The sequence below is a fragment of the Lycorma delicatula genome, chromosome 2 (assembly GCF_047948215.1).
Source record: "Lycorma delicatula isolate Av1 chromosome 2, ASM4794821v1, whole genome shotgun sequence".
Taxonomy (NCBI): Eukaryota; Metazoa; Arthropoda; class Insecta; order Hemiptera; family Fulgoridae; genus Lycorma; species Lycorma delicatula.
The window spans coordinates 164,169,064-164,182,135 of NC_134456.1; the positions used below are offsets into that span (position 1 = coordinate 164,169,064).

Below are 13,072 nucleotides of genomic sequence, written 5' to 3' on the forward strand. Positions count from 1 at the left end.
TCTTTAAGTAAATATAATTTTTTTCTAAATAATGATATCTTCTAGAGTTTACATTGTAAACAGCTTTGTTTTATCATGCCTCATTTGTGATGACATGTACAAAAATTTATATTAAGGTGACGCAATACCATAGTAGGTCTGAAATTCACTTTACTGAATCATGTTTGTGGTAGAATACTTACTACTACGTTATATTTGCTAACCAAGTTCACAAAATTGTATGTATACATTTAGCAAAAAAAAAAAAAACCAAAAGTAACTTCAAAAAATTAAAATAGATGCTTATGCTATATTTAAATATCACTCATAATTTTGGTAATTAAATTATATCTTATTTTTTCCATTTATGAAACTGCTGAAATTACTGAGCATTAACTGTTTTCAGGAGTAATAATGATCAGAATCTTATTTATAAACAGAACATAAAATTCTAATACATTTAGCAATAATGTCTAGATAAACATTAGTAAAATCTTTATAACTGATTCAAAAAGTTAAAAAGAAGTAAAATAAGTAACTTATACAGAAATTTTATTTAAAAGAAATTATTACAATTACATATTGTCTATATTATATATTACATTATGTTATTTTCAAAACCAATAAATAAAAATATTGTTTGTGTAATTTATTATTTTATAACCTTATTTATCTTTTATTTATAAAAATCTTTGTATCTAAAAACAACTTCATTTTTAAATGTGAATATAATTAGGAGGCTTTGCAAACAAAAAATCGTTAACCAATTTCAAAATTTATTTATTATTTGTCCGTTAATTTCTTTCTAATGCTTATTTAATTTCTTTAATCGTCAATTATTCTTTTTTATTTTGCTCATTAATTTGTCCAAAAAATTTCATTATAATGTCATTTTACTACAGATATCAAGATAAAAGTGGTGTTTTCAAACTCTGTTTAATAAACTTTTTTTATTATTAGAGTAATAAATAGGCCAGTAAATTGTTGCAGGAACTTCCTATTATTCTATACATAATTTATTACACACAATTATGAAAATATTAAAAAATATAATTTGAAGATATTTAATAAAATAAAAAACAACTTAAATGAATAAATATCTTTGAATTGCTAAAACTTCTACACTGAAGAGTTTGAAACTAATATGATAAAAAATTAAACAAAAAAAGGTAACATATTAAAAGAAAAGAAACATGACTTGAATGTTGATTTAAAATATTTTCAATGTTAACTTATTAAAGTTAAGTGTATACTTTAAGGCAGTTCCTAAGTCGATCAATTCTGTTGATATTGACTTAGAAATAAAAAGTTATTTATTTTTTCGATCAGCTGTTTGATACGGGGAAATTTTAGTGAAAAATTCCCTCACGCAGTGTTTGTAATTATGATTGAACATGATCGAACTGGGGGTATGCCCCCCCCCCCTATGGGAGAGAAATTTACTCCTGTAGAAATGCGGCGGTCTAGTAGGACGTCAAGTGTTGGCGTTGTCCGTGAAGTCCTTTCGGGGGACAGCGGCACTGATATTGCGTCGAGTTGCGACCGTGAATCACATTGCCAGTCGGAAGCTCGGCAATTAGAGGCTGCCAGACGGAAGTCTGTACAGGTGGACATATCCGAGCGTCGTCAGCAACGGGCTGAGACTCTGTATATGGAGTTGAGCGATATTGATTCTATTGGAAGTGACATTGAGCCCTCTCTACCGCTGACTTCTTTTGTTGAGAGAATTGGGGGTCCATCAGCGGGAAAAAAATCAAAACGCAGGTTGCGGCTCTCCCCCCCCCCCCCCCCCGACGGTGGTGGAGCAGAAGAAGCCTCGTGCGACTGGGAAGTCTGATCAGGATGTTGGTTGGTCGGCTTTGACGGGGGAGACGGGTGCGTTGGCGAGGAAGAAGGAATGTTTCTCTTACAATCTTCGTGGTATTCTTCAACGTATCTGTGACCTGAGTGAGTTAATGCGTACTCACAGTAACATGAAGAAGGAAAAGGACTGTTCCTTCAAAATGGATGGTCTTGTGTTAATGGTTAAAAGGTTTTGGAATGTCCTGGAGGAACTACCCTCTGCGGGCACGAGGACGCCAGTGGAGGCTGTGACGGTGGCCACCCAAACGACAGTGGTGATGGAATCGAGAGCCGTCCAGACGGAGGAGAGTGGCTTCACTTTGGGGTCAAGACTTCGCATGGACATACGACAAACACTGGATAAGGAAGTGGATGATGGAGATCTTCCTCGGTTGATTCTTCATCGATGGTTCAAGGAAGCATTTGTACCTACTGAAGTTCTTGAGAACGTTTCTGGTGCTGATGGCCTGGCCTGAGTGGTGGAATTGGCCCAAGGTCGGAATATTGGATGGATAGAAGATGTTGAAGAAGATGTCCTGGGGGAGGGGCCGATGCTCCGGTCGGGCGGGCCAGGTAGTCGCTGGTAGTACACGGGACGAGGACTGGCTGGTGGGGCAGTACGAGTGGTGGAATGAATATCGTGGTAGCAGTCGATTCTTCCGACGGTAAGGAGTGGTTGATCTCACGTATCGTGGAGTCTGCCAAGTTAGCGCTGGCCGCAAATCCTACAGTTTTTTTTTTGTGGGCCTCAGGTAAAGATGGGGCAATACATTCAGCCCGGAGGGCTGAATACTTGGCCCGGAGGAGTTCCACTAAGTTTCGTATGCATTATGATGGGTCTTCGTTGGGAACTAAGGGGAGTCAACCCCAGGCGAAGAAATCAGTGGGGCCCCCAACTGCTACTGTGGAAGTGAAGGCGGCGGGACGATCATATGCGGACCTTCTCCGAATGGTTCGAGACACTGAGGACGGATGAGGTGTACATCTTGTCGGCGTGCAGAGGTCACGGAGAGGACCTTCACATATGGGTCCAAGACACAGGAGATGTGGCTACCATGTTAGGCAACAAATATTGGACAAGCTTGTAGGCACCGCAGTCACAGCGGGGAAGGGACGTTCGGCGGATACACTTACTCATTAAGGACGTTGACGTCCTTACCTCAGAGGAGGATTTGGTGCGCGAGATGCGCAAGACTGTGGCTTGCATCTCCGACTGTCTTGTGATTCGATTACCGACGATTTCCTCTCCCTGAGGGCGTCATGTGACGAAATAAAAGTAGCAATGGTGGCGGTCCCTGCTCTGCTGGCGACAGAATTATTGCAGGTTTGCTGAATTAGAGTCGTGTGGGTGTCTTGTTAGGTGTCTAGGAGATCCGGTGAAGGACGTTGCTATCGATGTTGGGGTATAGGGCACCGGGCGGGGACCTGCGGTGGTCCTGACAGACGGGGGCGATGTTTAATTGTGGGACTGAAGACCATCTCCGTAAAGACTGTCCAACGGAGGCTAAGTGTTCGCACTGCAATGCCCGTGAGCACGCTCTTTGTGGTCATCTTCACTGTTGTGATGACTTTAGGGTTGGGACAGCCCCGTCCCAACACGTGTATAAACTGGTGACCCTGTGGGGGACCCCCTTGGGGTCTTCTCATTAGAGGCGTGGCATATCATCAAAAGACCGAGTCCCGGCTGCCTGGGGGAAACATTACTTCTCGATGAGACAGTTTGAGACAAAGGAACTCCTGGAGGTGTGTCAAGGCTTAATTGTATATCCGGCTCAGGAGGGGGGTTAAGAAATGATGCACTCAAAGAAACAAGTGTATACTTTATGATCTTTCTGTTTACGTTCGTCTAGTAGAGTATGCTTAGTCGAATAATTTTATTTAGTTGAACTTGGAAATATTTTCTTATAATCATAAGCTGTTTGAGCGTAGTGAAGTTTTGAAAACTTTTCCCTCCAACAGTGCTGCAACATTTACATTTGTACTGTTTTTTTAAACCCCTGGGATTACCGTTAGGTATCGTTTCAGAATATGAGATGAATGCCATGCCTGACCGGGATTCGAACCCGGAACCTCCGGATAAAATACCGAGACGCTACCACTCGCGCCATAGAGGCGGCAGGGACATTTAAAATATGTTTACTGTTGTCATCATGGCCGATCCGCATTGGGCCAAGAAAATGACCCCACCGGAAGAGGAGGGGTTCACTACTATCTCTGATAGCAGTGGAGCTGAGTTTCGCCGACATGGTTGTGGAAGAGTTACGGTGTGCGGGCAGTTTAATCTCCAGGTGTTCTGGGAAGACGGCGGGGAAAAGTCGATTCAGCAGCGGCGGAAAACTGTCAATCCGGTAGTCTCGACCAGCGGAGACCTCGGGGAAGGCTTTCGGTCTCTCCCGGTTAAATCCGATGTCAATATTGGTGGGCGGCGACATTCCTTGAAAACTTCGGGGAAGCGACGGCTGCGTGGCTCCCCGCCTACTGGTGAAGAGATGAAAAAATATAAGGCTGGTGGTTGGAGTGATCTTTATTTGTTGGATGACCCCTTTGACTCGGAAGGGTATGAATCTTTCACGGACGCCTCTCACATGGAAGAGGACATGGGTGTTGTAGGACACGCAAGAACGCTTTCGTCACGAAAGAAATGCTTTCAACATAATCTGATGCTTCTCTTGCGTGATAAAGTTTGCGTGAAGAGAGCTTCTTTTGTGTTAAGGAGTTGAGCCCTTTGGTTAAGTGCTCACGATTACCAAGGTAGAAATAAAAGAGTGCTCTTACCGACTGGACAGCAATGCTCGTATGTTGGACTTTTTTGAGGATGATTTGGATGCGGTACCACAGGAATCACAGGCGGGACTTTCTACCCGACTGACGACAACGGAGAAGGCTACTTAAACGTACTATATAATCAGCGATTTGGCGTGTCAGACCTCGGACAGAGGCTTGGAGCAACCAGTGTCCTGGACACCTGTTGAGCTTCGCCGGGCGGTTGACAGTAGGGTAGCGGACACAGATATTGAGCGGCTGGTCTTGAAGGGCTGGCCGGAAGACGTTTTCCAATCCTCTACATTAGTACAGGACGTAACTGATTTGGCGGAGGGAGTAGGGCCCGTATGGATTTTAGATGTAGCAGCTGGTATAGAAAAAAAAATGCTGGTGTTGATCACTCGCGACATGTGCCGATTTATCGCAAGGCCCCGTGGATCCGGGACTTGGCTCGCGCGAGAAGACTGAAGGCGGATCAGTTCTTGGGTGTGCAGTCTTCTGCCCGTGATTTATCTGGGAAGTCGACCAGATCTGGGAAGTCCATCTGATCACGATCAATTGTACCGCAGGTACAATTGATCGTGATCAGATGGACTACACTATAGTGATTGATACGGCAGTTGGTGACCGTTTTGTGGCTTCGGTCTTATGCAGATAAATTATACGTGTGCTGAAGGAGATACGAGATCACCCGGTCTGTTCTTCTGGATCTTCGGGGCGAGCCGGGCAGATCTTACGGCGCTCTGTAGAGTACGTGTCCAGGCAGATGGAGACGAAGCACTTTGTTCATCATTTCAGTTTGACGTCAACGCAGCTACCTAAAGGCAAGAAGACACCGCCAGGTCTACCGACCACCATGGTTGTAGTTAAAGCAGAGGGGAAGACCTTGCGAATCTCCTCCATTCTGTAGAGTGTGGTGTCATCAAGGGAGACAGTTGTTCTATATCAAGGTGGGGTCAGGGAGAGGACTTGCATCTCTGGGTGCGTGCTTACAATGGTGTTGCAGAACAACTCAGCAGAGACATTGTAGAGATCAGGGCACCACTGTGGCAGAAGGACTCATATTGTTGTCAAGGACTTAGATGTACTTACAACAAGGGATGAGTTCATAAGGGATCTCTGTAAGATCATTGGGGAGTCAGTGTCCATATCCGCATTGGCTGGATGGCCTGCCGGGTGACTCGATGTGCCTCAGATGACCTTTACTTTCGGTGTTGGGGTACATGGCATAGGGCCAAGTTTTGTGTTGGCCCAGACCTAAGTGGTCATAGTTTTACCTGTGGTATGGTCAGCCACATAAGGAGGGACTGCAAAAGGAACCTCGCTGTCTGTCATGTAGATCGCACGGACATGCACCTGGGGGTTGAGGATGTAAGGTGGCCCCACCTGCACCAGTGCTATGAATATATGCACAGCTACACTGTGGTATCTGCAAGGGACAGCCTCATCTAGGAGGAGTGAGAGGCTCCAGCATCTCATTTTTGATGATCAAGTAGGGACTCTCTTGCAGTGCTGTTGGGGGGGAAAGTAGGACCGTAGTCTTGGTGGGGGATCCCGCATTAGAGGCAAAACATTAAGACCAGAGTCCCGGTGAGGTGAACCCTTTGGGAATCCCCTCATTTGAGACATGGCAAGCAAGGAAGACCGAGTCCTGGCTGCCTGGGTGGGGTCTTGTGCCCTTCCAAAGTAGTTTGAGGCGATGGCACCACTTGGAGTTGAGCTTATGCTTAGTTGTAAATTCAGCTCCAAGCAGCAGGGAAGTCGAAGGAGAATAAAAAAAAAGTGTGTACTTTATAAGTGATACAGAATGTATAAAAAAAAAAACGTTTAAAAGATTTGAAAAATATATAATGTAATGTTTGAATTGACATTTTATTAGAGAATCCTACATTCAGAAATCATATGCTTTCTTCTTCATATTCTTTTTTATTTGTCTTTATGTTCCAAGATCAGAAGAATATTGTATTTCATTAATAAAATCTTATTCCATGTTTTCTTTTGTTAGATATTATACTAAATTTAGTAGAAATTAAGAACATTTTTAAGTTGTGATATTTTGTAATTGAGATTTTTTGGTAAATTCTAATACCTTATTTAAATTAGCGCAACAAACCAATAAAGAAAAAAATATAATTGTCTGAGATAAATATTTTACTTTTATAGAAGAAAATGTTTATTAGTTTAAAGATTTGTAATGAAATATTATACAAGCTGTGTTTAGGTTTATGCTCTGCTAACAAAATCAGCATACAACCATAACTTACATCTCTTTTTCCACTTGTTGAGCAAACATAAAAAAGCACAAAGAATTACATTGATATCAAATTTCCTTCTTTCCATATTTACTCATCTACCTACCAAGCAAGACAATATGTTTTTTATCTCATTCAGTTCCAGACTTATAAAGCTGTTATATAATAGAATTTGTAGTTGTTTTATATTTTCAAAATAAAATTTTATGGTTCAAAATGTGGTTAAGTGGACTTACCAGTGAATGCTTACATGAAGGTGTATTAAATCAAGAAATGAAGATGTTACTTGGCATACTACTAGTATTTTCAGGTACATTATACTTTCTTAGAAGCATATAATACTTTACTTGCTCTTATTTATAAGGAAAGTTAAGCTGTCACAATTTTTACCATGTAAACAGTGATTTACTTAATTATCAACAGAACAATAGAATAATAAACAAATTAAAGAATTACACTTTATCAATGACTACAGTTAACATCCACATTAAAAAAAAAAAATTAAATAAAACAATAAAGTAGACAGTTACTGACAGTCTACTAATAAATAGACAGAGCAATTGTAAATTAAAAATTTATAACTGTTTATGTAATTTTACTAGTAAATTAATTTTTTTTTAGTAATTGATATTTGAAAACTTCTTTATTTTTTGCTTATACTATGTAAAAATGCTTACTGCATATAATTTATATTATATAAATATGTTAATGAGATCTAACTACTAGAGCAAATAGAATGTGACTAATAGGTTGAAAACAATAAAAATAGAGCCTCCAAATGTTATCTGTTATTATCAGTTACACTGCAGCTCTGTTCTGATTTCACGTGAAACTATAAATTCTGATCTGATTGCAAGAAACAATAAGTAAAGAATGTATAATTTAATTGTCATATACTTATACTAACACATGAATCACATATTACCATAAAATTTTACTTCAATTTTAAAAAGCTTCAGAATATTATAAAACTTTTAAAATACATCTACAATGTGGAACAAAAAATGAGTTGACCCTGTCTTAAAATATACTCATATTTAAAATATTTTTAACTAAATTTGTTCACTGCAAATGGCATGAAATAATCCAATTATCCTATTACATGATAAATTTAACCACATCTGAAGTGACTGCATTTTATGAGCCAAATTTGATATGCTGCATCTGAATGTAAAACATTTTTGGTAAGAAATTGCTATTTAAATCTTTAATTTACAAGATAAGTATTTAAAACATCCTTATTTTAAAGGTATTTGTGTAAAAAAAGTATTAACATCTTTTTTTTAACTATGGCTTACGGTGATGAAGTCGATTAAAGGTTTCATCATTATATTACTGACTGTTCTTCTTTGCATTATTAAAAAATTAAAACATTATTGAAATGCAAAAAAATTTGAAAATTCATGACATTTAACTTCATAGATGACCAACAATGAATGTAGAATTGTAAAAATCTTCAACAAATTCATAACTTATAATACAGTTAACTTCTTAATTAAACTGAGACTATAATAAATACTGTAATTGAACAGGTTTGCTGAGTTCAGCTGTGAATATCTGGTTGGTAAGTTCACTGTTTTTAAGAGCAGAAATGATTTCATACATACATTTGCGACTATTAAACTTGAGTGTTGCATGTTTTGGTAGAACTCTTCTGGCTGGATATCCTTTTCAAGCTCCATCTGCTATAGCTGGAAGGTAAACTATTTAATTATAAAGCAATATTTTATTAAATAACATTCTTCATCAACAATTATTTCAGTGTTTTTATGAAAATGTATATGAAGATGGTAGGTAGTTTACTACTTTTTAGCGAATATTATTTCAGAATTAATATGCAAGACAACAAAACTTCAGTATCTAACAGTGTACCTTTTGAATTTAAACCAAATATACAGTTATAGATATTTTATGTTGTAGATATATTCTTAAATTAATAATTTTTTATAACCCCTTTTGTTTTATTAATTTATGTCTGTCTACTGGATTATTTTCACACAATATAATAACCATTAATATAATTACTGAAATAATTTTGTTTTCTACAGTGAAAAGAGTTAATAAAGTAAAATTAATTAAATAATTTATAAGTACAGAAATTTGAATAATCTTTTAATCAGCCATGATTGGCCTCTTGCTTGCAAGAACTACTTCATAATTGACAAGTTGGTTATAGTAGTTTACATAATTTCAGTTAAAAAACTGTTCAGAACAGTAAGGTGAATTCAAAATTTATTTGTGTAATTCATGTAACACCACTACATTACATTTATACCTCTTTAGAGATGATATTTATCTAATAAATGGATTGTGTTACTGTACAATATTTTTAATATTTATCTATCAGTAATGATGAAATGTGATCAGAAAACAAATATGACTTGGTTTCTAATACATTATAAACTTTAAAAGACTTTGAAAATACATATATATTGCACAGTGAAAAAGGTAAAATTAATATTAAACGGGAACTACTACGTGATTACATCACACATTTGAATAAAAGCAACTCATGGCAAAGGTCATGTGTTTTTATTCATCAGTAAATTACAACTCAATTTACAATTTACTTCAGAATATCTACACAACAAATCAATCAACTTTCTTAATCTCATCATATTCAAACTAGATATCAAGAGTAATTTCAAAATGTGTAAAAACCTACCTCAGATTGTTAAGACTCAGGTTTTATTTTTTACTTTTTTATTTCTAAAAATAAGAATTTTCACTTTTTTCTTACTTTATAAATTTTCACTCTTTATTTTACTCTTTATAAATTCTCACTTTTTTTGTTACTCTTATTAAACAAATTTGTCTAACGTTCTATTGTTAGTCAGTTTTGTTCTATCATTCAAAGACTCAACATGTGTTTATTATGAATGTATAATTAATTTATACAATAATGTTATATATATGAATTACAAATTCAAAGATTATAATAAATATAATTTATGTTAAAAAGAAATAAAGACTTTTATTTGTTTGAATGAACTAGTGAATAATAAAATAATTAAACCTAATCGAGGTATTGAATCAAGGCGGCATATTATTCGACAGTTTTGGTCCTCTGGCTGCGAATATAATCTGCAACTTTGAAGAATCATCATTTTGATCTTCCAGAACCACAGATATTTGAAATTTTCAAGAATGTTAATATATTCAACAAATTACTACAATAACAGGGCTCACAACAATTTGATCTACATCATTTACGTAATATCGTTTTTAATTTATTATTGCATTTAATTTACATTGTCTCATTATTTATGTAATATATTTCATTCATTTCATATTTAATTTACTTTGTTAATAATTCACATTGTTAATTTAAGTTATTACTATTATTATGGATAGGGAACAATTAATTAGACAAAGAGGGTTAGTAAAGGCCGCTATAACTAGGATTGGCACATTTATTCACAGTTATGGTCCTTCACAAGGTGATATTCCCACCTTTTAAATTAAAATAAGGAATCTTCTTGAACTGCGAATGATACCATCCAATCCATTGGATGATACGATCTAATCAAAAACTGAATTGGAATATTTTGATGAAGTTCTAGCTTCGGATTGTATACAAGTTTAAGAAGAATTGTGTACTATGTAGTCCAAATTGCAACATTTAATCAATAATAGTAAAAAATCATCTAATCAAGAATTTAGTTCAAATATAACATTTAAACAAACATAACTACAACCCATTAATATACCTTTGTCTATAGGTACTCTGTTAGAGTGGCTCCACTATTTTAATATATTTATTGATTTAGTACATAATAGAGATAATTTATCTAATATTCAAAAACTACACTATTTACATTCCTCTTTGAAGGATAAAGCCTTAGCTATCATTAAAAATCTGCCAATAATAAATGAAAATTATGTTAATGCTCTAGAATTATTAAAAACACAATTTTATAACAAATATGTAATTGCATTTCATAATACTGAGCGCATTTTAAGGTCAGATTCTATAAAAAGAGAATCCGTAGATACTTTATCGAAATTTATTAATGAAATTTCCTCATATGTGAATTTGCTTGAATCAATGCAACTTCCTGTAAACACATATGAATTTATTGTCGTCCAATTTCTAACATCAAAACTGGACTACAATACCTCAAGATTATGGAAGGAAAAGTTGTCAAATCAAAGTTTTCCCACCTTTAAAGACTTTATAAAATTTCTTAATTACAGACAACTTCTAGAAAATATTAATCCATTCACTTCAAACAGGCAAGTGAAAACAGAAAACAAAACAAAAGGACAGCGTCATAACAATTCAACTAAAGCTTTTAACAAACGTTTTACCTGGAATCATAAACAAGCAATTTAAAGGAAATAATGTTAGTTTTTACTCAAAATTTAAGTCTAACGAATGTTTATTTTGTAATTCAAACCATCATTTACATCAATGTAAAGAATTTTTAAATATTAAATATTACGTAACACCAATGATATTTATGGTAATCACCATTCATGTAGAATCTTATTAGATTCTGGTAACCAGGCAAATTTTTGCACATGTAAATTTGCCCAAAAATTAGTTTGCCTGAAAAACATATTAAAAATGATCTCCCCACTTCAGGCATAAATAACTCACTCAATCCAAATACAGTGCTACATTTATATTACACTCTCAATATAAGAACTTTTCATTTAAAGTGCAATGTGTTGTTTTATCTGATATATCAGACAGCCTTTTATCAACCACATTTACAAATGTATTGGAACAGTATTGATAAAGAGGATGCACAGTAGCTCTGAAAAGATTCTTGTGAAGAAAAAAAGGAAGTACAAAACTGATCAATACCTTAAAGCCCATTTGTTTACATCATACATTGTCAACATTCTTCAATAGTTGTCAAAATAGGGTGTATGTCGAAAAATGGTGCTAATTCTTTAAATAAATTAAGTCTTTATAATCTTGTGATTATAATTATTTTTATTGTAATTGTAAATATATATTCATATGTATAACATTATTAACTTTATGTAAATTTACTGTAATATCATGTAATGAGACTTGTTTGCTCTTTGAGACTTGTAGTAGATGGAAAAGGACTTGACTAGGACTGTCTGAATGAAGTTAGGAGCTTGCTTATATACTGTGTACGAAGCTGCTGAATCGTCAGGAGCCAAGTGAACTGAAAAGAACCAAATGATGCTGACAAGAGCCGAGTGCACTGTAAGGAGCTGCTTAATCATCAGGAGCCAAATGTGAATCTGACCGAATCCGAAGATCTTTAAATTTTCAGTCTTAATTTAAATGAAAATTATGTCTCTTATTAATAGTGAATTTTAAATATACTTATTTTAAATATAATTTTAAATTTAGTTATTTTTTAATATATTCATTTTAAGTCTATACAAAGGGTAACAAATAAAAATCATATTTAGTGATGAAACACTGGGAAAATGACTAAAAAATTGATATTAAAAAAAAAGAAACAAGAAAATTAAGTATCTTGCAAAATCAAAATAACATCAATTTTATAAACAGATGGATAGGTGTTGAGCTAACCTCATGCTAGCAACCAGTGTTGTAGGAATTGGTATGAATACTAGCAGAAAAAAAATTTTAGCTTGTATTTATAAAAAAAAGGAATAAAAGTTTATATAGTGTTCTACCTTATCTATCTACTTTTACCCTGAAAATAGGAAGAGGCTATAGCTGGTTATGGCACTCCAGTCATACAACAAGCAGACAAATTCATTTACATTAATACATATCATCCTCTGAAGTAATATTTTATGAAAATTCTGGAGGCTAAACAGAAAAAAAAGAGAGAGAGAGAGAGAGTGTCATACACCAAGCATTATCTAGCTTAAACAGTCAATTTCTTCCACACAATGTTTACTTCTCAAGAAATTGACAAAGAATCAACAAATAAATATAATAAGTAATTTTATTATTTGACCTGTAAAAACTACAAGCTAGTGCTAAAGCAAAGTGAAACAAAGATAACTACACCTTCTGAACTACTACCTTCACAACTGGTACAGCTATACTGAAATTCTCACTTTAAAATTTTTACCTAATATTGTTAAAAATATTAAATTACGCAATTAATTTCAAGTGTGCTTCCTACAAAATTATGTATGAAATTTTAAAAGAATATATATTACATTAAAAATACAAAATGTTTAAATGAATTTGAGAATTATATGTTTTATGGAACAGTAAGGTTCATAGTAAACAAAATTAATGTTAATAGACATAAAATTTTTATAAA

General features: G+C 35.0%; 1 protein-coding gene across 1 annotated transcript in view; it reads left to right on the forward strand.

The window, feature by feature from the left end:
• The first annotated feature begins 6,989 nt into the window (after nt 1–6,989).
• The window catches only part of LOC142320308 (visual pigment-like receptor peropsin), a 38,438-nt gene continuing 32,355 nt past the window's right edge, over nt 6,990–13,072 (forward strand). The window contains exons 1-2 of the mRNA XM_075358016.1: nt 6,990–7,146; nt 8,369–8,534. Of these exons, the coding sequence (XP_075214131.1) occupies nt 7,053–7,146; nt 8,369–8,534 (260 nt within the window). The 5' untranslated portion in view covers nt 6,990–7,052. The remainder of the gene's footprint in view (nt 7,147–8,368; nt 8,535–13,072) is intronic.